The following is a 22994-nucleotide window of genomic DNA, read 5'->3' as shown; positions in this document are numbered from 1 at the left end:
TTATTCTATGCTTCAACCACTGAAATTTTTCTTCCAACAGATTATTTTCTTCTTCTTCATCTTTTAGTTTCTCCTTCACTGTCTCTAGTTTGTTCTTGCAGTTTCAAGATCTGGAGTTCGTACTCACCGGTCAGATCTCAAATATTTAGCAAACATGATTTGTAGTATTCCTCGTTAATGGGTTCATCATACCATTCTTCAAAACCACACTGATTTTCGTCCTACAAATGGGGATGATAACAAAAGACTATTAATTAACGTGTTATAAAAATCTATTAACCAACATAACTTTCAATAATAATAACTTACAACTTGTTTACACATCCAACGTCTACGTCCTAGATTGAAATTTCACCAACAAGGATTCATAATCACACGTTTGCCACAGTAACACCTTGGTACGTCATTGCGTCCAGACATGTAATTCTCGAAATTGAAAAAATTATAGAAAGTTGTTTTCTTCATTTGGTTACGCCGCAAATATTAATGCAAAATGGTTTTTAAAGGTAGCTAAGAGTGATTTTAGATTACATAACGCATATTGGTGATGCGCTTTCGTGTGCTAATGATTCTTTACGGTACAAGTTGGTGCAGATTTTTCAAGTCGACAGCTTTTTCAGGTCGACATGATAATACACATAACACATATTGGTGATACGCTACATTTCGCGTGCTAATGATTCTTTACGGTGCACGTTGGTGCAACCCTTTCAAGTCGACAGTTTTTTCAGGTCGATATGACAATACACATAACGCATATTCGTGATGCGCTACGTTTCACATGCTAATATTTCATTACGGTACAAGTCGGTGAACTTTTTTCAGGTCGACATGACAATACACATAACGCATATTGGTGATGCGCTATGTTTCGCGTGCTAATGATTCTTTAGGGTACAAGTGAGTGCGGCTTTTCAGGTCGCCAACTTTTTCAGGTCGACATGACAATACACATAACGCATATTGGTGATGCGCTATGTTTCGCGTGCTAATGATTCTTTAGGGTACAAGTGAGTGCGGCTTTTCAGGTCGCCAACTTTTTCAGGTCGACATGACAATACCCATAATGTATATTGGTGATGCGCTACGTTTCACATGTTAATGATTCTTTAGGGTACAAGTGAGTGCAGCTTTGGCAGGTCTACAACTTTTTCAGATCGATGGTGATGTGCTACGTTTAACATACAAGTTCGTGCAGTTTAGTTCTTCTTAAGTTGAACCAACATTCCAGTATTCAAAAACCATTTCAAGAACCATTACAACACCCATTTCAGAAATGCCACTAACATTTAATAAGTGGTTTAAGAAGAGGCAAAAAGGTGAAGGTAGTTCAATAGATCCACATGAACACGTCATAACACAATCGATCCCTACCTTAAAAAAAATATGCTAGGTTGCTATACTAATTTGGTTGATGTTATATGTCCCTTGAAAAATAAGTCTATCAATACACACACTAATCTCAAAGTTACGGGGCACATTATTGAGGGCGAAGCATATTCTACAAAGCCTGAAGGTATGCGAATTTGGGGCGAAAACCTACAATGGGTTCCCTTTACTAAAAGAGGTGTGATTATGAAGTAATATGCCACTGGCATGAGCTAGCTGTACCACAAGCACTGTTTGCAACCTTCTAAACAAACACACACAAAGATGAACTAGAAGTGATTCGACATTTGATGAAGTAAATTTTAGAGATGGAAAAGGCACTAGCCGTTCATCATACACTGGATGATCTTAACTACTTGCAGGGAACGGAGGATCAGTATTAGGATTTATTAGAAAATGAAAAATTGTATAGAGACATTGATTATCCTGTTTTTCCAACAGTTGTCGAGTGGGAGGGACTACCTAAGTTTCTACCGCACATGTTGGACATAAGAGTCCCATATTATTGTAGAAATCAAGCAAGTGGTTTTATTGATGATAACGATAAAATACAATAAATATGTGTCAACTGGGGTCTAGATTACGATGCCCTCGATCCGGACGGGTGCGTACAAGATGTTGACGAAGAAGATGAAGATAATGACAATGAAATAGTGCCACACAATGACGATAATGGTGAATGAAAATTATTATTTATTTCTTGGGGAATATTTTAAATTGTTGTACTGAATCTTCAATACTAAATGTCAATTAGATTTAACCCTATTGGAAACATAATTTTATTTCAAAAATATTTCAAACTGAACCTTTATAGATATTTAGTACCACAAAAATACTGCAATAAAACACTAAGTTTATCCTTGATAATTGGGCACATTGGATGAACTGCCACTGGGAGCTAAATTACCACCGCTTCCCAAACCAACTGAAGGACATTTACGGCGATCGTGTCCTATTTGGGAACATATGCCACGTTTACGCGCATAAATGGTATAACCAACATCCATTTGGTTATGTATCCGTGTTCTTTTTTGCACTTGTCGTTGACACATATAATCCTTGTTACACACCATTTTAAATGGTTCCGGCGGCCAATAATGCTCAGCACCCACTGATTGGAGGTGGCCACTATAGGTGTTTACGTATGCAGCAACACTATATTCTTTATCAACGTACCTCGTCGCCGCAAAACCGGTATGTTGAAAGAACTCCATGTCATGTGAGCATGGCAAGTGATAGATCGACCATTTACCACACAAACATAATCTTCTAGATTCATTGATAGTGTGGGTATTTTTATCGCGATTTTGATGCAGACCAGTGCGAACTTCAAAAATATTTCTCTCGTTGCAATACTGCAAAATTATATGACATTGTGCTCGCTTCCTATATTTCTTAAATCGTTTCATCGATTTTGGCATAAATTCAACACCTCTTTCCATCAATGACGATGCACTTATGGATCTTTCAACAAACCTCTCTACCATCTGCTTGAATGACATCCGCACCATGGCAATGATAGGCAATTCACGGGAAGACTTAAACAACCCGTTGAATGACTCTGACACGTTTGTAGTCAAAATTTATATCTTCTACCACCATCCTTATGCAAAGTCCACTTGTCAAGCTCATGTCGCATCAACCAACGATAGGCTTCTGGGTCTTCCTGCCTAATCAAGTCCATTCATGTAAGCTCATATTCGGATGAGCCCTCTGAAAGTTGGCCTCCAAGTTACTAAAAAAGTAACAGTGGTAGGCATACGGTTCCTGCCATGCACGCAAATTCTATACATAACTTAAAATACCACCATGTCGATCAGATATTAGACAAATACCTGAACGCTGTTTGACAACGTGCTCCTTCAAGTGGTTCAAAAACAATATCCAAGTCTCTTGGATTTCATTGGCACAAATAGCAAATGTGAGGGGAAATATGCTTCCATTAGCATCTACTACAACGACGATCACCAACTTAATATCATACTTTCCATAGACATGAGTGTCGTATATGGATATTACCGGCCGACAATGCACAAAACCATCAATGGCTGGTTTAAATACACAAAACACATATCTGAATATGAATTCTTGCATTCCTCTACTCTGCTCAAGCTTCCATTCAACAACAGTACCGAGATTAAAGTGTTGCAATACAACCATGTACCTGGGTAGAGCGGCAACGGACTTATCCCAGTTACCATAAGCAATCTCAAACGCACGTTTACGCCCGAGAAATGCCTTTCTTTTGGTGATGGTACATCCATATACCTGGTGGACAAATGTTATATACTCTTTAATCTTGTACCTTATGGACGATTCAATGTGTGGAATCAAGACAAGAGAAATCAAGTCAGCATTCAAGTTAAAATGATTCCTACTGAATGTGTCCATATCACAAGTGTGGGTGCCAATGTATTTCCCCACAATCCACATATTTGTTTTCAACTTTCTCTCATACAACATCCATGTACAACCTTGAAACCATCTACGACAAATAACCTTGTATACTTCCAGAGATGACTCATGAACCTCAATCTCGCGACACTCTTTTATGTTGTACATTCGCACCGCCCTGCTTAGATGCGCTTTATCAGCAAAACAGCATATTCTTTGACAACACTGTTTGTCTAGATTCATCCCACATTGTTGTCCGAATGTCATCAAGATCCCTTGTGAGGGCATCCACATCCGACATACTAGGCAACTGATCAAGGTACGGAATCCCCCTTGAATGAAAGGGCATATGTGACTCGTACACTCTGGGTCTAACGGGAGGTGGAGTCTACATATATACAACATACTCATTAGTGGCATCATGCTCCCTCGACAAATCAGGTTGCTCATTCTCATTCTCATCATCATTACCCTCATAAGGGAAGGGTGTGTCATCTCCAGACTTATCAGCATTGTTGTCATAATCACTATCATCTTCATGACTCTGTGCATCTTTCAGATATTGATTAAATCGTTTTCGGGCAATTGAGTAAGGACATGACCTTCAATTTGCTCGTTTTCACTACACAATCAATAAAATAATGAGTTTCTCAAATTCATCCCAATATTATATAAAAACTTTATCTCTTAACTTACAAATCATAATCTATTGATATCCCATGATGCACATTATCGAGTTGTTAATGACTCCCGGATAGACCACCATGATCCAAAACACTAAAACTGGATATATTCCAATTGTCTGTTGGTTTATAACTTTTAAAATTCATATCTGGCTGATACCCCCTTTGGAATATATGAGTGTTAATACAAATATGATACATAAAAAAATATAGTAATACAAAGGAAAATTAAAATTTACCACTCGACGTGTGGATTATGTAAACTTGGGGAGAAATTATGTCCTCGCTCCTCATTCGCCCGTGGAGATAAGTTTAGAGCTGGCCAAACTGTTTCAAACGGAACCTGTTCGGACAAAACTGCTCCAAAAACACCACCCGATGATTGAGGTTATCCCTATTTTGCGGAACCTCAATATTGCGAACGACTTCATACTTGACATACATTTCCAATATTTTTTATCAAAAGAAGTTCTCAGTGTTCATCCGGAGTCCTCAAAAAATATGTTAGAGTTTCATCGTCTTCGATGTTAAACTCACCATAACAAGCAACCCCTTGCGAAGTAACAAAATATGGATATCTTCCGGTTACTTTAATATTAACCGAACGTTTCCTCACACTCATTTTTTACATAATAACGAAACCAATCTATCGTACTCCATTGTAAGTGGCAACTTAACAATACACTGTGGAGAACAACTATAGTGTATTGAGTTATTCTCCACGACAACCTCACCGCCCCTCCCCCAATGTAATGCAACCCTAATTTTTCGCTCTTCGGACATTATGACAAAATGCATAAAAATGTAAGTAAACAAATATTTCGGAAATGAGTAAAAGAAAATAAAAAGGATGTAGAGGACTAACCTATCTTGAATGAATTTTTAACGAAACAATGAAACTCCTTAAATAAAAAAAAAATCAATGTGGAGTTCAATAATTATGGGTATAGCGCACTCATTATAAGCGTTATATATGTAGCGCAATAAATGCATGCGCTACGCCCACCAATTATTGGTGGGTCAATCAAATTCAAATATAACGCATGTGTTGCATGCGCTATACCTTAACGGACAAACGTGTCGTTAAGGTATAGCGCATTCAACCCATGCGTTATATATAAATTGGTCATCAATTGATTTTTTTTATCTATTTTTATGCTTTGAGTCCAAATAAACAGTACTTTGGTTCCGGACTCCACTCTTTGTATTACACTCGAAATAATAGGTCTCTGAGAATAATTATTTAATTCTCGAATATTAAGAATTGACTCTATAATTATCTAACTCACAAAGAGCCTTAAGTGATCCACACTAATCCTTATTAGCTGCCCTTGTTTAGACTCTAATTTTTTCGTACTATATGTTAATGATTAGTTAATCTCCTTACATTCCTACGCCCAAAGACAATTTCAGTATTTCTCCTATACACACAAAGAATTTTATGAACCGAAGAGACTTTGTAATTATGCTCCTTCAACAATATTTAACAACCATTAGATTTCGCAAAGAGTGAAAATATTCAAATGATTTTAGAGTGTCACTGAGCAGATTCAGAATATTCAACATTTGTAGGCTTGAGAGCAAACCAAAAAAGAGTACAATTTTTTAAATTCCTTTTGTCTCCACGGTTCTTCATCTCTCAAATTATTAATTAGTTTACTTCTAATTTTTTTTTTATCTTATCTTACTTATCCAATGCCTACTTTTGTTGGAAAACTCAATTATGCTCACTACATGGGAACAATAAACATATAAGTAATGTTTGCACAAGTTGACAGAGACGGATTCAGAATTGAAATTTAATGGATTTAATTATTTTAGCATGACATTCATTGTAATATTAAAATTATAGATTTAAATTTAATATTTATTAAAATTTTAATAAATTTTTATCTATAAATTCATACTATGAAAGTTATGACATAGCCGAAAGGATAGAGAAAGATTGTAGTGGATTTGTTTCAAGATCGTGTAATGGTGGCAATGCCACATATCTAGGTGCTAAAAGCAGTGACACACCTAGTAAATTGTAGTCTTTCTTAATACCTTCGCCTAACAAAAAAAGAAAGAAATTGTATATGGTTATATATATATATATATATATATATATATATATATATATATATATATATATATATATAAAATCTTTGATATGTAATTTCAATTTCTGTTCCATGGAAAGTGAAACCGAATATATGTTAGGATATTTTCAAAAGGGTTAATACTCAACAATATTCCATGGTTAAACTCTGATTTGGATATGATATATTTGTAATTTTAGTTTCTATAAGAATGATCATTTAAGAATTTAAATGCGCTATCACAAAGCTGGCATTTTATGATACATCAAAATTTGACATTAGGAAAAATAACTACAGTATATCTTTTTAGATAGAGTCTATATATAGTATTGATTGATGGTTAATATAACAACTTTTAGAACTCGTGATCTATTTTCTTTAATAGTGGCAACGAAGGAAATTTTACTAATATTTTAAATTTGAAAAGGTTAAATTTCTTGAGTAACTTTCATGTTTAACCAGATTTTATGCGTCTTTTCATTAATTCTTGTTATCTATTACTTTCGTCCCAAGTCATTTGATTTATCTTATGCTTTGACATGTCACAATTTCAAGAAAAACGAAAATTGTTATACGTTAGATTAAAAAATGAAAAAACGAAGAGGGTCAAAAGTGTAAATACATTAACAGTACAAGGACTCAAAAGTGCAAATTAGCCACTGAAAAAATAGCATAAGAAGTCCCTTCTTTTGATCATTCATGTCTGAAACCGCCCTATTGTTAGCTCTCTGAAGAATTTTCTCTACGTTTCCTCTTACTTCTCACACCTATATATACCTAATAAAACCCATACTCTCAAATCCCAATTGCTGTTAATTTCAATCTGTAAAAGCAAAAGAGGAAAAAGAAAAGAAAAAGGAAAAAAGGAGTAACCAAAATCATGTCTTCCCCTAGCAAACGCAGAGAAATGGACTTGATGAAACTGTAAATTTTGAACTCAAAATTTAATCTTTTCTTGATGGGTATTTTTTATTTTTATTTGTGTTTAAATGGGTTTTTGTTTTGTGAAAAAATAGGATGATGACTGATTACAAAGTAGAAATGATCAATGATGGAATGCAAGAATTCTATGTGGAATTTCATGGTCCCAAAGAGAGTAAATTCTGTTTCTTTACGCCTTTTTTTTTTTGCTCACTTTTTTTGATTTTTTTTTTATTTATGTGTTTTTATCTGAGCTTGGTTTCTTTTTCTTGATTCTGGCTTTGGTCATTTATTTGGTTAGCTGTGTTTAGCTTATATGTCACTGATTTAGCTGTAAAAATAGGAACTTTCACTAAAGAGAAGAAAAAGTAGGCTGCTGTGAAGTTCAATTTTGCACCCAAAAAAACTTGATTTTCTGTGAATGTTTTGGTTCATATTTGGTTGTTGAGCACTATCAGTCCATCAACTATGCTTCAATTTTAAACTAGTTGGGGTCAACTATATGAATCCCTTGTATTTGCTCCAACTCTATTCATGTCATTTCATTCCTGTTGTAGAGTACTGATCACATTAATTAATGTTCACTTGCGAATTAGCCGTTTGGACTACATTTGGTAAAGAATTTTTGGGAGTTGTTTTGTTGCTCTTACTCAATTTTAATTATTTTTTATTGCAAATTAAAAACCCTGTTTCCAGGGGCGGAGCCAGAAAGTTGGAAATGGGTTCGGTCGAACCCAGTAGCTTATGCTCAAAAAACGGTGTATTTGTGTCAAGAAATTCTCTAAATATGTATAAAAAATTAAATATAGAATCCAGTTATTAGCACTTGACCGTCGTTCCGAAATCCATAACTCATAAAGTTGAAATCTTGGTTCCGCCTCTGCGTGTTTCTATGTCTGGATTAGATTTATGTATTTTATAGTTTACTGTGGCTGTAGTGGTAGTATGCGAGATTGTTGATTAGTGTCAGCTGCTTGCTTATTGAGATTGTTTTTAAAAGTTTGATCACAAAATGACCGTCTTTACTTGTGTCTAACAATGTTGATTCTTGATGCTTACAATAGGTCCTTATCAGGGAGGTGTGTGGAAAGTGAGGGTAGGGCTCCCGGATGCCTATCCTTACAAGTCGCCTTCCATTGGTTTTGTCAACAGGATTTACCATCCAAATGTTGATGAAATGTGAGTGGTGCTGAGACCTATCTTACTTATTAGTTCATTTTCTGGCACTGAATATGACACCTGTGAAAGACACTTCATCCTGAATCTACATTTTCATGTTCTTTAAATTTACAGGTCAGGTTCAGTCTGCTTAGATGTTATCAATCAGACCTGGAGCCCCATGTTTGGTAGTTTGACATTCTACAGTTCTTTGTGCTTCTAAGTTTCTTTTGCTCGTTCGAGTGATACTTTTGGGTTCAACAATTCATGTTTATCTTTTTCATTTTTGCAGATCTTGTAAATGTTTTTGAAGTGTTTCTTCCCCAACTTCTTCTGTATCCTAACCCATCAGATCCTCTGAATGGCGAGGCTGCAGCTCTCATGATGCGTGATCGTACTACTTATGATCAAAGGGTGAAAGGTAAAAACCTTCAAATTATCAATCTAGCACTCGCAGTGGATTTGACTTGTGTGATGCCCTGAATGGAACATATACATATTTTAGTTGCCTTGCCTATCACCAAATTTTGTTTGCACGCTTAGGATGTGATGTAATGTGTAGCTTGAGTAAGCTCATGTGATATATTTGAATGCTCGTCCTGAACCTTTTGGGTAGAAAATTGGTGTTTGCCAGGAATACTTTTAATTTGGTTTGATTTGTATCCCTTTTGTTATCTATAAATAAAGACTTGTATGATTTTTGATAACCCATAAAGACTTTTATGTTAGTATTGGAATAAGTATGATATAGAGAATGTCTAGTTTTAGAGAGCTCATAATTTGCTGTAAAGACAAATTTGGTTATCAATAGTGATTCATGTAGAGGACCTCGACTAGCTTGGGATTGAGGCATTGTTGATAGTAGATAGTATCGCCTTTCACCTTAATGCTGTAAAATCATTGATTGATGAAGATCTGGTCAATGCAGCAAAGAAAGTGCCCATGGATCATTGATTTCATGTAGTTGGGCCCAGCTGAAAGATGGAAAGAGCAAGAGATCCTCAGTGCTCATCACAACTTATTTTATACGCAGTGCTTACGCAATATTGCATGTGTATGTGTATATATGTATATGTGCACATTGTATGTATGTGTGCTATGAGCAAGCTAGCTAGTCTAGGTTGAAGCCTTGCCACATGAAACAGGCTGTGCATATGCTAATGCTAGCCTCCCAACCTGTTTTGTGGCCATAGTCCATGGGAGGCGCAATTGTGGTCGGGAGAAAGATAAGAAGATGCAATCTCTGTACGTACAAGCACCTAAGTACTATGTGCCAGGGTGCAAAAAGCGTGTAGGGTTTTTGAGCATGTGACCATGGGTGTAGGTTGTGCTAAAGGAGACTCAAGGTAAGAGTAGGTTATGGTTTTACTAGAGACATGAATGCCACATCGGCAGCTACTAAATGTTGCAAATTGCTATCTCATAGACCGTGATAGACGGAATAGAGGAATGATTTTAATATATCTGCTCCAAGTAATAGGGTCTTTGCTATATGACATTGAAGGTCAGGAAAAGACGAATGCAGCTTGTTTGAGACAGTTTACACATGTATAGGTGGTGTGAGGATAATGTTCGATTAAGGAATTGTGTGGCAGATGGAATTTGAAGGTAACTTGAGTGTGGTGAGTTAGGGGCTGTTGGATGCCCGGTAGAAGGGTACAGAGTTACATGATTTGCTGTTAAAATGATTGCCTTTGTGAAGGTACTTACTACAATGTTTTGGTGGCAAATGAAAACCAAGGGAATTGCTTCATTTGTGTTGAGTAAGTTAGCAGACAAGATGTAGTTTGAAAGGCAAAACAAAATCAGAATCTATTTAAGCTTTTGAATCAGATGATGGTATGTCCATATATCCTTTCATGTGGTAAGAAATATAAGAAAAGAAACTTATTTTATGGCCATAGTTCTCATTCAAATGTATCTGCTAGATTTGGAATTAAATCCAAATGTAAATGGGATATTTGGCCATCTTGTTGCCTTTAGCTTAACTTTGCCCGTTTTTCCTTTTTATCGATGTGTCTTATCGCTCTTAGCTACTGCCTCCAATCTACACATGAGAGGAACCCTCTTTTAAGTCCAAAACGAAAGCTCAAATAACCTGCATGATGTCATCTCTATTCAAGTTGTGTAGTTTTTGGGTTATCTCAGTTTTCCCTTTCAAAATATATAAAGCTTCGAATTTGGTTCCTGGGGAATGTATGGTTCATCCCCCCGGCCCCCCGGACCTACTGTGGCTTCTGGCATTCCTGGTGGAATGTATGATTCATCCTTCAGGGTACACATCCTGCATGACCTTGACCTTCAATACCAGGGCTAAAGATTTCTATCCTTAACTGAATGATTTTGGTTAATGCCCAATTGCTGTTCACAATCGCCAATATTCCGACTTCTTGGTGTGCCCTTCAACTTTACTATAACGTTGATGCTATGCCTTTGACTTCGGAACGACGACTGCTTTTCTGGCCTTAACTTTGGCTCTTCTCTTTGCCGTTATGAACCTTTCTCTCATCTGCTCCCATCCCTAACTCTCCAACTTCCCGGATCTTTTCTACCAGGTGCACGCACTATTAAGGGGTTATGTTGGAAACGGCTTAAAACAACTTAGCGAAAGCAGCTATAAGCACGAACTCAGTACTTCCATTAGTTGAAAAAAGATTGGAAGCATTTCTTCCACTAATTAAGATATACTATATCGCTTATTCGCTTGTCATGTTGGTTGCAAGGAGACTATGTCTTTACCAGAATATTTCTTGATTCATTAGAAGACAGATCTCCACTTTAACGAAACTCAACAGCTATTTTTTCCTTTGTTTCTACTGATTGCTTTCCTAATTGTCCATTAGATACAAATGTTTGTACTTCCTTATCCAAACACTTTATTCTGTTGAAGAATTAAGTAGTTGGACTGGTTGGATGCTGTTATAACACTTTTAGGTGCTGTTTTTGCTCTTTACCTTTTCTATACCTTATTGCTCCGGTTGAAAAAGTTCGACTGCCCATAGCGTACTTTTGATGTATTCAACCTTGTGTTGAGGTTACCCGCCTTCCTTTCCAAATTATCAAAAAATTTACACCAGTTTAAGTTGCCTCATTACTTATGGTATAAGATATATTTTCAGAGTATTGCGAAAAGTACGCGAAGAGTGAAGATGCTGGGGCTGTACCTGAAGAAAAATCTAGTGATGAAGAGGGGAGTGAAGAAGAATATGCCTCCAGTGATGAGGAAGTTGCTGGCAAAGCAGATCTCTAAGGGATTGGAATTAGGGACAATATTAAACCCCTCCATTGTCTGTACATGATATCAACTTCTCTTAAGATAAACAGTTCACTTGAGAAATAGTTCTGTTCTTTCTATCGTTAAATTTGTACTGCTATTGTGATTACATTGTGTCCTAATTCCTTAAAAGTTCATCTGAGCTAAGGGTGTTCATCGGTCGATTGGTACGCTTTTGAAAATTTTGGTTAGATTTATGGTTTTTCGTTTTAAAATGTTATACCAATACCGTATCGAAATAAATCCGGTACGACTCGGTTTTTCACTTTTACGTTTCGATTTTGTGCGGTCGGGTTACTTCAGCATTACTCTTTAAAGTTATATTCAATCAACCAAACTTGTAATCGTGGTTCATGAAATTAATTTTTCAGACTCAAAACAAAAAGAAAAGAACTAAAAGAGATCAAATTTATTCAACACAAGATACTCGTTATTTGATTGAAAAGAAAGGTATAGAAAAAACATGGGAAAAGGGCCAAATATACCCTTCTACTTCGGATATTGTCTATATTTAACCTTCGTTATGTTATTCAGCCAAATATACCCCTACCGTTATACTATCCTGCCAAATTTACCCCTACCATCAACAAAATTTTAAAAATTACCCCTTGATCTATTAGGTAATCCAAAATTTCTCAATTTTCTTTTATTTAAATCTCTTATTGTTCTTCTTGCTCCACTATTTTCAGAAATTACTATTGATGTGAATGCTAAAGGTACTAGACTATACAAATAATTCATTGATATTTTTAATTACCAATGCACCAACTTCTCTTCTTTGGATAATAGGTTTGGAATTAGTTTAAAAATTAATTATTTTTCAACTATATGCACACATATAATTCAGTGGGTCTATTTATTATGTATTATATGCAGTTGTTCATCATGTATGTACATGTATAGTCTTCAAGAAACTTCAACTTCTATCACTAATACTTGCAAAGTCTCTATACCTTTGGTGCAACAAATTCATTAAAGTTGGGGTGTTGTAAATACTTTTGAAATTTAGACAAGCTACGTTATTTAGATTCTTTAATTTACTATGCTTTGTTTACTAACTGTTGTATTATTTTAATATTTCTTTCTCTTTTTTTCAATTAAGAAAACAGGTAAATTGCCAATTATTTCGAATATAGTGGATCAAGAAGAAGAATATGTGACTTAATCAAAATGATTTGGGAGATTCTGGATCACTTGACGGACTGATGGGTAATTTTTAAAAGTTTGCTAACAATAGGGGTAAATTTGGCCCTAGAGTATAACAGTAAGGGTAAATTTGGTCGGATAGTATAACGGAGGTTAAATGTAAACAATATCCAAAAGTAAAGGGGTATATTTCGCCATTTACCCAAAAACATCAAAACGTAATATTATTAGAAGCCAAATGTCATGAACTACCAAATTTAGAAAGGATATGTTTGCGGTCATTGAACAAATTAAATTTAGAATCACCGATTTAATTTACTGTGTTTAATACTATAGAAATCACACGATAACTCAACGGTTAGAGCAAATTCTTTGATTAGGACTAAAGATACTCATGAACAAAAAAATCTTGGGTTTAAACTTTTTAGTCACAGAAATGTGCGTGTATGTGTGTGTATTTACCTGAAGTGGAAAGCAGTCGATATTGAAAGTTTTAATCTCCTGAACAAGGTCGGTTAAGAACTAAGGGTGTATTGGGTAAAATATGTCACGGTACGTGGCCATTAAAGAAGGGGACACGTGGAATCTAAGTCGGGAGGACGAAAAACCGGGCACATCTACCTCGTGTGTCACCGAGAAAGGCAAGTCCATAAAAGCATTGAGCATGCTGCGCCTGATAGCATTCAATGAAGAATACTATAGCATTAAAGAATAACGGCCCATTATAGGAATTTGGTCATTTATGTTTACCGTTAGGTTTCCATTATCGCACTTTAATAATTATCATTAGTGGTGGACCCGACCATTACGCCCACTCAGTTATAAATAATAGGCTCAACTATCATTATAAGACACGATTTTCTGGGCATCAAAGAACATATTCTAATACAGCATCTCGATATTATTTCTCTCTCTAGCTTGTTGTTCTTATCATCATCGTGCCCGGAAACTCTGTTTCAGGCTCTCCAAATCTATCATTTTATCCACATTTGACACAAGTATCTTGTATGAAAATTGATTAATTCATTATCTTTTGGGATTAAATTGATTCGTCTATCTAAAAACCACGAACAAATTCAACTGTCCCATTTTCCAGGTAACAAGTTGGGTGCCCACCGTGGGGCCTAGACAGACCTGCGATTAAAATTGGTCCTTGCTTTTTCTCCATAGACAAGCTTTGATCGCTTTCTATCTTAGCAAAAAATCACCCAAAAATGGCAATCAATACCGTTATTAACACTCGCGATCCTGAGGTTCAGGGGGAACATCCCCATTTTGAGGACTCAATCACTGACACTCGCAATAAGGGGGAAAATGCCATGCCGGTGTATGACTGGCGGTACCTCAGGCAAGTACGGGAGGCGACTCCAGATGATGCTGACCAGGAGAACGTAGCAGACGCGGTAAGGATCCTGCAAAAGCAACATGAAATCATTCTAGGCCACCTCACATGGCAGGATCAGGTTATGACGGAGTTAAAACAAGCGCTATCAGGCGCTTCAAATAATGCAAACATGCGAGATCCAATTCCTCCCGTTGTTCCAACAAACCAAATGACGCAGAGGGTCGGCAACAACACTCCCAGGGGTGAAGTTGGCTCCGACGGGGCTGGGGGAGCAGATCTGGCCTCAACAGCGATAACGATCCGTTCAAGGAGGAACTCTTGTGGTTCATGAAGGAAATAAATGCATGTATGGACCAAATCCCGGGAGCACTCCCGATATTGAAAGGCCCGAGCTCGAAGAAGTACATCCAATTACCGTACAAATCGAGTGCGGCTCCGGAATTAATCCCAAAGCGATTCAGAATGCCTGAAGTGCCAAAATACGATGGGACCTCAGATCCACAGGAACACATCACCACCTACACAACGGCGGTGAAAAACAATGATCTGGCTCCTCACGAAATCGAGTCCGTGTTATTGAAGAAATTTGGTGAGACTCTCACGAGGGGAGCCTTGACATGGTACTCATTATTGCCCGAGCATTCTATAGATTCTTTCGAAATGCTTGCGGATTCGTTCATTAAGGCCCATGCTGGCGCCAGAAAGGTACAAGCTCGAAAGGCCGACATATTCAGGATTGCATAGGGAAAATTTGAGCTATTACGAAGGTTTGTTAGCCGGTTCCAAAAGGAAAGGATGTTGTTACCGGCCGTCCCGGACGAATGGGCAGCTGAAGCGTTCACTAAGGGTTTGAACCTGAGGAGTTCAGATGCTTCCCGGAAGTTGAAGGAAAGTCTGCTCGAGTTTCAAGTAACAACTTGGGCGAATGTCCATAACCGGTACGAGTCAAAGATAAGGATCGAAGATGATCAGGTTGAATTCCCGTCATCAGCAAAGGGACGGGAGAAGAACAAAGAAAAAATAAAGGACGATGTCGACTCACATAGACAAGTTTCAAGGGGCCGGTTTCTGCCCTACGAGCGGACGGAAGGTCGTGACAGGAGCTTCCGGACATCGGACAAGTTCACCATTGACAGAATGACCGATCATGGGCGGAACAATAGATTGCTGCAGGATAGAGAAATCTCGGGACCATGAGGTTATTCTTATCCAAAGTTATCAGAGTATAATTTCAACCTTAGCATGGTGGAGTTAGTGTCGGCCATGAGAGATATTAAAGAGGCATGATTACCGAGACCTATGAGGTCTGATCCCAGCCATAGGGACCCAAATCTATGGTGTGAATACCACAACACTAATGGCCATCGGACTGGAGGCTGTCGGCACCTCCGGGAAGAAGTGGCAACGCTGTTGAAGAATGGTCACCTCAGAGAACTATTGAGTGACCGAGCCAAAAATAATAATGGTCGGGACAGAGGCGACGCGCAAACCTCGAAGGCAGGAGAATAACCTCCACGTCAAACGATCAACATGATCTACGGAGGGGACGAGATTAATGGGGTCACCTTCTCGTCCACAAAAAAGAATAAAGTATCGACAACATATAGTAAGAGATTCTGGGAGGATGATATCATGTTCACGGATGAAGACGCAGACGGATTACTACTACCGCACAATGACGCACTGGTAATTTCGTTAAATGTGTTAAGTTTTAAAATTAAACGTGTTTTAGTAGATCCAAGAAATTCTGCTAATATCATATAATGGTGAGTTCTAAATCAAGCTAAACTCACCGGGAACATCATCCCGGCAACAAAGCTCCTTACCTGATTCAACCTCGCAAGTGTGATAACCCGAGGGGAAATTTTACTGCTTACGGATGCCGAGGGCGTAACAAAGAGGAGATGTCTTCGAAGTAGTAGATGGGGGCATGGGCTATAATATCATCCTGGGAAGGCCATGGCTACATGAGATGAAAGTTGTACCTTCAACGTACCACCAATTGCTGAAATTCCTGACACCCGAGGGGATCAAGCGGATAAGAGGTGATCAACCAGCAGCGAGAGAGATGAATGCGATCTCAGTCTCTCATATCAAGGGAAAGGAACATGCGACATAGCAGTTATCGGAACCGGCTTCTGACCCCGAACCAGAGTAAGTTTTCCCGGGGGTAGGAAAGTCGGAGCAATATCATATACCAAGGGATTTTCAAGTACCGGAAGAAACAGACGCAATAAAATCCACGGCAGAAGAACTAGAGCAGGTTGCACTGTTTGAAAAATTCCCAAAAAGGAAATTTTATTTGGGAACAGGACTACACCCAGAGCTCAGGTAAGATTTTATTAAATTCCTTAAATTTAACGCTAATTGTTTTGCATGGTCGCACGAGGATATGACAGGAATTCCAACAGAGATAGCCGTGCAAAAGTTAAGCTTGGACCCAAGCACACCTCCGGTAAGACAAAAAAAGCGCCATATTGCCGGAGCAAGGAATAAATTTGTCAGAGAAGAGGTAACCCGTCTACTTAAGATTGGTTCAATCCGAGAGGTAAGATATCCGAACTGGCTAGCTAATGTAGTAATAGTTCCTAAGAAGAACAATAAATTTCTCATGTGCGTAGATTATAAAGATCTTAATAAGACATGCCTGAAAGACTCATTCTCATTTGCAAATATCGATCAACTGATCGACGCTATGGCCGGGCACGATCATCGGAGAAGTGTCATTTCCCAATCATCGGAGAAGTGTCATCGCTTCTTCGCGCTGCTAAAAAAGAAAAACAACTTCTAGTGGATGACAGAGTGTCGGCAAGCCTTGGAGGAATTGAAGAAATACTTATCAAGCCCTTCGTTGCACTCGAAACCTAAAGAAAGAGAGTCATTGCTGGTCTACCTGGTGGTCTTAGAAGTTACGATAAGCGCAGTTTTAGCCCGGGAGGAAAAAGGTACTCAATTCCCCACATATTACGTTAGCAAAATTTTAACGGGAGCAGAAACACGCTACCTACATCTATAAAAGTTGGCCTTAACTCTCGTGGTAGCTGCCCGGAAGATAAGGCCCTACTTCCAATGGCACCCGATAACGGTGGTGACTACTTTTCCTTTGAGGAATGTACTTCATAAACCCGAACTCTCCGGCAGATTAGCCAAATGGTTCGTTCAAATGAGCGAGTTCGACATAGAGTATAAACCGAGGACAGCGATTAAATCACAAGTCCTGGCTGACGTTGTGGCTGATTTCAGCCTGGACTATGGCCTCTAGCTGCCAAAGAGTCAACAATGATGTCAGATCTAGTACCGAGAGTCTGGACCTTATTCACGGATGGAGCTTCAAACGTGAAAGGGTCCAGACTCGGAATAGTCTTGATCACGCCTTCGGGGAAAACCTTAAGGCAAGCCATCAGAACGATCCCTCTAACTAACAATGAGGGAGAGTATGAAGCTTTGATTGCAGGGCTCGAATTAGCCCAGGTACTTGACTCTGAAGCCATCAAAATGTCATGAACTACCAAAGAAGAGCGTATGCAACAATACGTAGTAAGAGTTCAGGCTTTACTGACACGATTCCGAGAGTGGTCAATAACCCACATCCCGAGGGAAGAAAACTCGGAAGCATATGCATTAGCAAATCTAGGCACATCAACATAAACCCAAGGACCGGAATCATGTACGGTCATACAACTGATAAACTCATCCTTGGACACAGATGGTTATTACGAGGTAAATTCGACTAGTCTGGTCTGGGACTGGAGAAACAAGATAATTAATTAACTCGAGCATGGAAAGTTGCCCGAAGACCTTAAAACATCGAGAGTGTTGCGTGCCAAAGTCGCACGCTGTAGCTTCAAGAAAGGCCAATTGTACAGAAAATCCTTTCAAGGCCCATTGGCCCGGTGCTTAGGTGCATCAGAAGCCAATTATGTCATGAGAGAAATCCATGAAGGGATATGCGGTAACCACTCGGGCCCAAGTTCTCTGCTGAAGTTGGTCCGGGCAGGATATTACTAGCCTCGTATGGAACAAGATGCCAAAATCTTCGTACAAAAATGTGATAAGTTCCAATGCCACGCACCACTAGTACATCGACCGACGGAACCCCTACATTTAGTTCTGTCCCCGTGGCCATTCATGAAATGGGGAATGGACATCGTCAGACCGTTATCACTGCTCCTGGGAAGGTAAGGTTTCTTTTGATTTTGACTGACTATTTTTCAAAATAGGTGGAAGCAGGTCCTTATGAAAAGATTGGAGAACGCAAAGTGGTCGACTTCCTGTGGGAAAACATAATTTGCAGGTTCGGAATACCGAAAGAGATTACATGTGACATCGTGCCACAATTTATCGGCACAAAAGTCACAAAATTCCTGGAAGATTTGAAGATAAAAAGGATTACCTCTTCACCTTAACATCCGAGCGCAAATGGCCAAGCGGAGTCAACAAACAAAATAGTTATGCAAAACCTGAAGAAAAGGTTGAAGCAGCAAAAGTCTATTGGCCCGAAGAATTACCTCGAGTGCTATGGGCCTACCGGACAACGGTCAAGTCAAGCACAGGGGAAACCCCTTTTTCCCTTGTGTACGGCGCAGAAGCTTTAATACCGGTGGAAGTAGGGGAGCCAACCTTAAGGTATTTCCAGGCAGACGAAGAATCAAATAACGAGGCAATACTAATCAACTTAGAACTACTCGAGGAACGCAAAAACCTGGCACATGTAAGAATGGCAGCTCAAAAGCAGAGGATAAAGCAAAATTATAATCAAAGAACCAACCCTCGTTACTTCAAAGTAGGAGACTTCGTCTTGAGGAAGGAGACTCAAAACACCCGAGAACTCAATGCTGGCAAGTTAACCTCTACATGGGAAGGCCCTTATCAAGTTTCAGCTATCACCGGTAAAGGGTCATACGAGTTGGAAAACCACAATGGAGACAAGTTGCCCAGCAACTGGAACGTGGCTCATCTCAAAATATATTACTGCTGACAAACAACAGTCAGACTGAAAGTATTTGCTGCACTCTTTTATCCTTCGTTCTGCTTTTTATCCCAATTGGGTTTTTTCAGGCAAGGTTTTAACGAGGCAGTGAACACAAGCATACTACAACAACAACAACAACAACAATAAGACCTTTGATGACAAGGCAAAACAAACAAGTCTCCACTCGAGGACGATAAGGTAATCTTTGTTTCAGTAGCAAATTCTCACCAGGAAGTTAAGTTTGCTACTGAACAAGGGTTACACGATCGTTCACGAGCACAAAACAATAGGGGATTGTCAGGTATTCTTTCGCTCGACAGCATGAATTCCTAAGGGGAAAGCAAAATATGTTACCGAGCGAAGGGTTACGTAGCAATTCATCGTTGGAACCTTCGAAGGTACAGGACTTCCAGTGTTCCAACTCGCATTCAATCGGGATCGAGCATCCGGTAAGGCAACACTGAATGCCACGCATCATCGGGATCGGGGACTGCACAGCCAGCCCCGAAAAAACAAGTTATACAAGATAGCCATAAGTCATGGCAGCTTCTTTTCTACATAGCAAAATGCCTATGTAAACTATGAAAACGGAAGGAATGAAATGAAATCCTTTTCCTTTTATCTTGTTTCTTGTCTACATGATGAGCTACTTTTGTCATTTGAACGTTAAACAAGTACTTCAAATGTTAGTGTTGTAATGAACAGGAGACGTCCACTTCAAGAGCACCGTAAATATAAGAGGGCCCTCTCTTATTAAAACCCTCATGTTAAAGGGTTTGTTTCTAAATAATATATGCCCGAAACCGAAAATGCTATCGGCAAAAAATCCACCCGATGCCACATATGAAAAAGACGCAGAAACCAAACTTGCACAAATACTTATTGAAACCCTCATGTAAAAGGGATAATTCTCAACAACAAAAATGCATCGAAGAAAATGCGCCCGAGACCACATGCAGAAAAACAGATAGACATGCACAAGGGTTAAAAAATCTGCACATATATCCAAGCGAGGTAAGACTCAGCCAAATAGTTGAGCAACAATACGTCTTTATTTACAAGAATGTACCAAAAGGAAATACAAAACAGGGAAAGAAAAAGCTAAGCTACAATGTCACTGGAATCGGGAGGAAGAGAAGTATCCATATCCTCGGGAGCAGTAGGTGGTGCCACTGATGACTCAACATCTTCTCCAACTAGGTCTTCGGCATCATCGCCTTCCAATTCCTCTTCAGTATCAGTGGAACTAGAATCAAAAGAACCGGGAGTGTCAGACCGCGCCGGGAGTCCATTCTTTGCAACCAACTCAAGCTCGCGTGCCTTAGCAGTTTCGGCATCAATATCAATAATGCCAGCTTTAGCTGATTCCAAGGTTTTTCTCCTCATGTTGTACATGGCATAAGTTTTTTCAACAACGAGGGAAGCCTCTCAGCGCCTGAGTTCTTCTTTGAGCTGAGTGATCTCGGTAGAAAGATTGTCCCGGGTGGACCTAGCAGATTGAAGACTGACATCTAGATCATGGACAGTTGAACTATAGAGCCTGTTGTGCTCGATAGTTTACTTATACTTCTCCTCTAACAGAGCATGACTCATCCCCACGACAACAAGTTCTTCGGCCTTAGAATTTAAGGCTGCTTCTAAATTAGTTACCCTTTCAGCAGCAGTAACCTCACGATCATTGGCAGTAAGAATGACCTTTTGGACTTCAGCCTATTTAGCCTTGACTTCATCAAAACCGGCCCTCAGCGGCCCAACTTCCTGGCTGAGGGTTACCACTTCTTGATCGACCTCAGTGGCTCTGGTTTCCAGTTCTGAGAGGCAAAGAACCGTCCGGTCCCGCTCCGCCAAAAGCTGATCCCATTCAGAAGAGAGTTCCTCCTTCTCGCGGATTAACCTTTGTAATCCCTCGGAAGCAAGAAAATTGGCCTGCAAGATAAAAAGAGGTAAAGCTTAAAATGCACTCATTCAGAAGCTGAAAAAAATAGCAGAGAAAGAAAGAAGCATACCGCTGCAGAATTATGCATGGCATTGTTCAACAAACACTCTCCCGAGAGTGTCTGAAACTTTTCCCAATCCTTCTATGAAGCCAAGGGCTTCAGATAATTTTCAAGCTCCATCGACCGGGAAAGAAGGTTGCATCCGGTAGAGACCGAGAGGGTAACATTCCTCCTCCTGTGAGGATCTTCAAAAGAGGCAGCATAATTTTTCCCCAAAATCCCATGAACAGGAGACTGGGGAAGAGGAACGCCTTCAGCACGACCAGGTGCGACCGTTGGAGATGATGTTGTTGGGAAAAGCGAGGAAGAAGATGGAAAAGATGTAGCAGTCGCTGGTGGCGAAGAAGGTGGTGATAAAGTTTGTAAAGGAGAAGAACGGGAAGCAGCTGCACTGAAGGCAGCACTGATTGTTGGGTTCACATCAATAGAGGATGGAAAGGACATAATACTCTGCCTCGTAGTATCGGGCACAACGATTGGGGCCCGAGAACGGGAGTTGGCATTTTCCACCAAAACAAACTCTTCCCAAAGTGTCGAGACATCATCCTCGACGGGTGTGACTGCATCAATAGGTTGAGCTTCCCGTTGAGAGGATAAGGATCGTTGTCTTCTATGAAGAGAAGCTCCCTCATCACTAGCTTCTTCATCATGGTGGCACCCGTTCGAGCAAGCACCTCCTGGAGCAGCCTCGCTGCATCAGCAGGGTCGGTCAAAACATCCTGACTGAGCCCGGGGGTAGATCTAACTTGACAAACAAGTCAGGAGATTCAGCCAAAATCAATATATACAAAAACTAAAGCAAATAAAATCATAATTACTATGATTCTTGGCCTTCCACCCGTATTTGATGGATAGTTCTTTCCAAAAGCGAATTTCGGGTGTGGTGATGTCCAAAATATTTTGAACCCACCGGTCCAAGCCTTCTACCACCGGTGGGGCCCATCGGGTCTCCATACCATACAGAAGTTGAAAGATCAATTCAGGCGTAAAAAAGCACTTAGGAAGGGAGAACGTATTGAAAGAAACTTACGGGAACGATTCCAAGCAACCGGAAAGGATGAGGCCGTTGTTGGAATAATGTCACCGAAGGCAGCTACAACAAACCATTCCATACACCCTCGGTCATTGTCATCATCCATACTGGAAATCAAAGCATGGTGACCACACTTGCAAAGATTTATCATCCCTCCGCGGAAGATCTTGGGGGAGTACAAATTCATCAAGTGAGCCAGGGTCAGCTCTTCTCTTATTTCAAAGCACAAGCGCCGAAGACAGGTAACCGTCCTCCATGTCACTACCCAAAATCCGGATGTCATGATGGCGCCTATCTCAATACTAGGCAAGCCGACAACCTCAATAAGCCATAATTTCTTTTAAGTTTGAAAACATAATATATAAATTTAATAAATAAATCCCACATACTGATGTAAAATACACTCCCAAAATCTGGTGTCACTGAGTGCATGAGCATCTAAATAATAATAAATTCTGACTAATAAGAATACTATTTGAAAAATATAGAACAACACAATAACTGAAGGGAAGAGAGACAAGGTCTACGGACGCCAAGTAGATACCTTGATAGTCCCCAACAGATAAATCACCAAGTCTAGCAACCGCCGTATCCGGGACCA

The 22994-nt window shown here is 39.3% G+C and overlaps 2 protein-coding genes across 3 annotated transcripts; one reads left to right on the top strand and one right to left on the bottom strand.

The window, feature by feature from the left end:
* Positions 1-2243: 2243 nt before the first annotated feature.
* On the bottom strand, positions 2244-4910 carry LOC138898206 (uncharacterized). The gene is made up of 4 exons (XM_070184254.1): positions 4900-4910; positions 4191-4385; positions 3225-3694; positions 2244-2950 (listed from the first exon to the last, which is right to left on the bottom strand). The coding sequence occupies exons 1-4, from the start codon at positions 4908-4910 to the stop codon at positions 2244-2246; spliced, it is 1383 nt and encodes a 460-aa protein (XP_070040355.1).
* A 2340-nt stretch (positions 4911-7250) lies between these two features.
* On the top strand, positions 7251-12042 carry LOC104089475 (ubiquitin-conjugating enzyme E2 4). Of its 2 annotated transcripts, none has more exons than XM_009594387.3 (6): positions 7251-7471; positions 7564-7643; positions 8533-8647; positions 8762-8814; positions 8919-9047; positions 11746-12042. In XM_009594387.3, exons 1-6 carry the CDS (start codon positions 7428-7430, stop codon positions 11874-11876), a joined length of 552 nt encoding a protein of 183 aa, XP_009592682.1. In that variant the 5' UTR covers positions 7251-7427; the 3' UTR covers positions 11877-12042. The 2 variants fall into 2 exon arrangements, with proteins under 2 accessions (XP_009592682.1, XP_070038942.1); XM_070182841.1 differs by having other exon boundaries at positions 7280-7471; positions 8940-9047.
* Positions 12043-22994: the final 10952 nt, after the last annotated feature.

The sequence above is a fragment of the Nicotiana tomentosiformis genome, chromosome 8 (assembly GCF_000390325.3).
Source record: "Nicotiana tomentosiformis chromosome 8, ASM39032v3, whole genome shotgun sequence".
Taxonomy (NCBI): domain Eukaryota; kingdom Viridiplantae; phylum Streptophyta; class Magnoliopsida; order Solanales; family Solanaceae; genus Nicotiana; species Nicotiana tomentosiformis.
The sequence above is the reverse complement of the archived record's forward strand: the minus strand, read 5'-3'. Positions and strand labels throughout refer to the sequence as shown.

Bases quoted from the DNA above. Each gene is read 5' to 3' on its own strand.
- LOC138898206 (XM_070184254.1), bottom strand. The intron at 3,695-4,190 runs GTATGTTGTATA...ATCGTCCATAAG, and splicing joins GAGCATGATGCCACTAATGA to GTACAAGATTAAAGAGTATA. The intron at 2,951-3,224 runs GTATTTGTCTAA...CAAACGTGTCAG, and splicing joins CGTTGTCAAACAGCGTTCAG to AGTCATTCAACGGGTTGTTT.
- LOC104089475 (XM_009594387.3), top strand. From the start codon at position 7,428: ATGTCTTCCCCTAGCAAACGCAGAGAAATGGACTTGATGAAACT. The intron at 7,472-7,563 runs GTAAATTTTGAA...GTGAAAAAATAG, and splicing joins GAAATGGACTTGATGAAACT to GATGATGACTGATTACAAAG. The intron at 8,648-8,761 runs GTGAGTGGTGCT...TTAAATTTACAG, and splicing joins CATCCAAATGTTGATGAAAT to GTCAGGTTCAGTCTGCTTAG.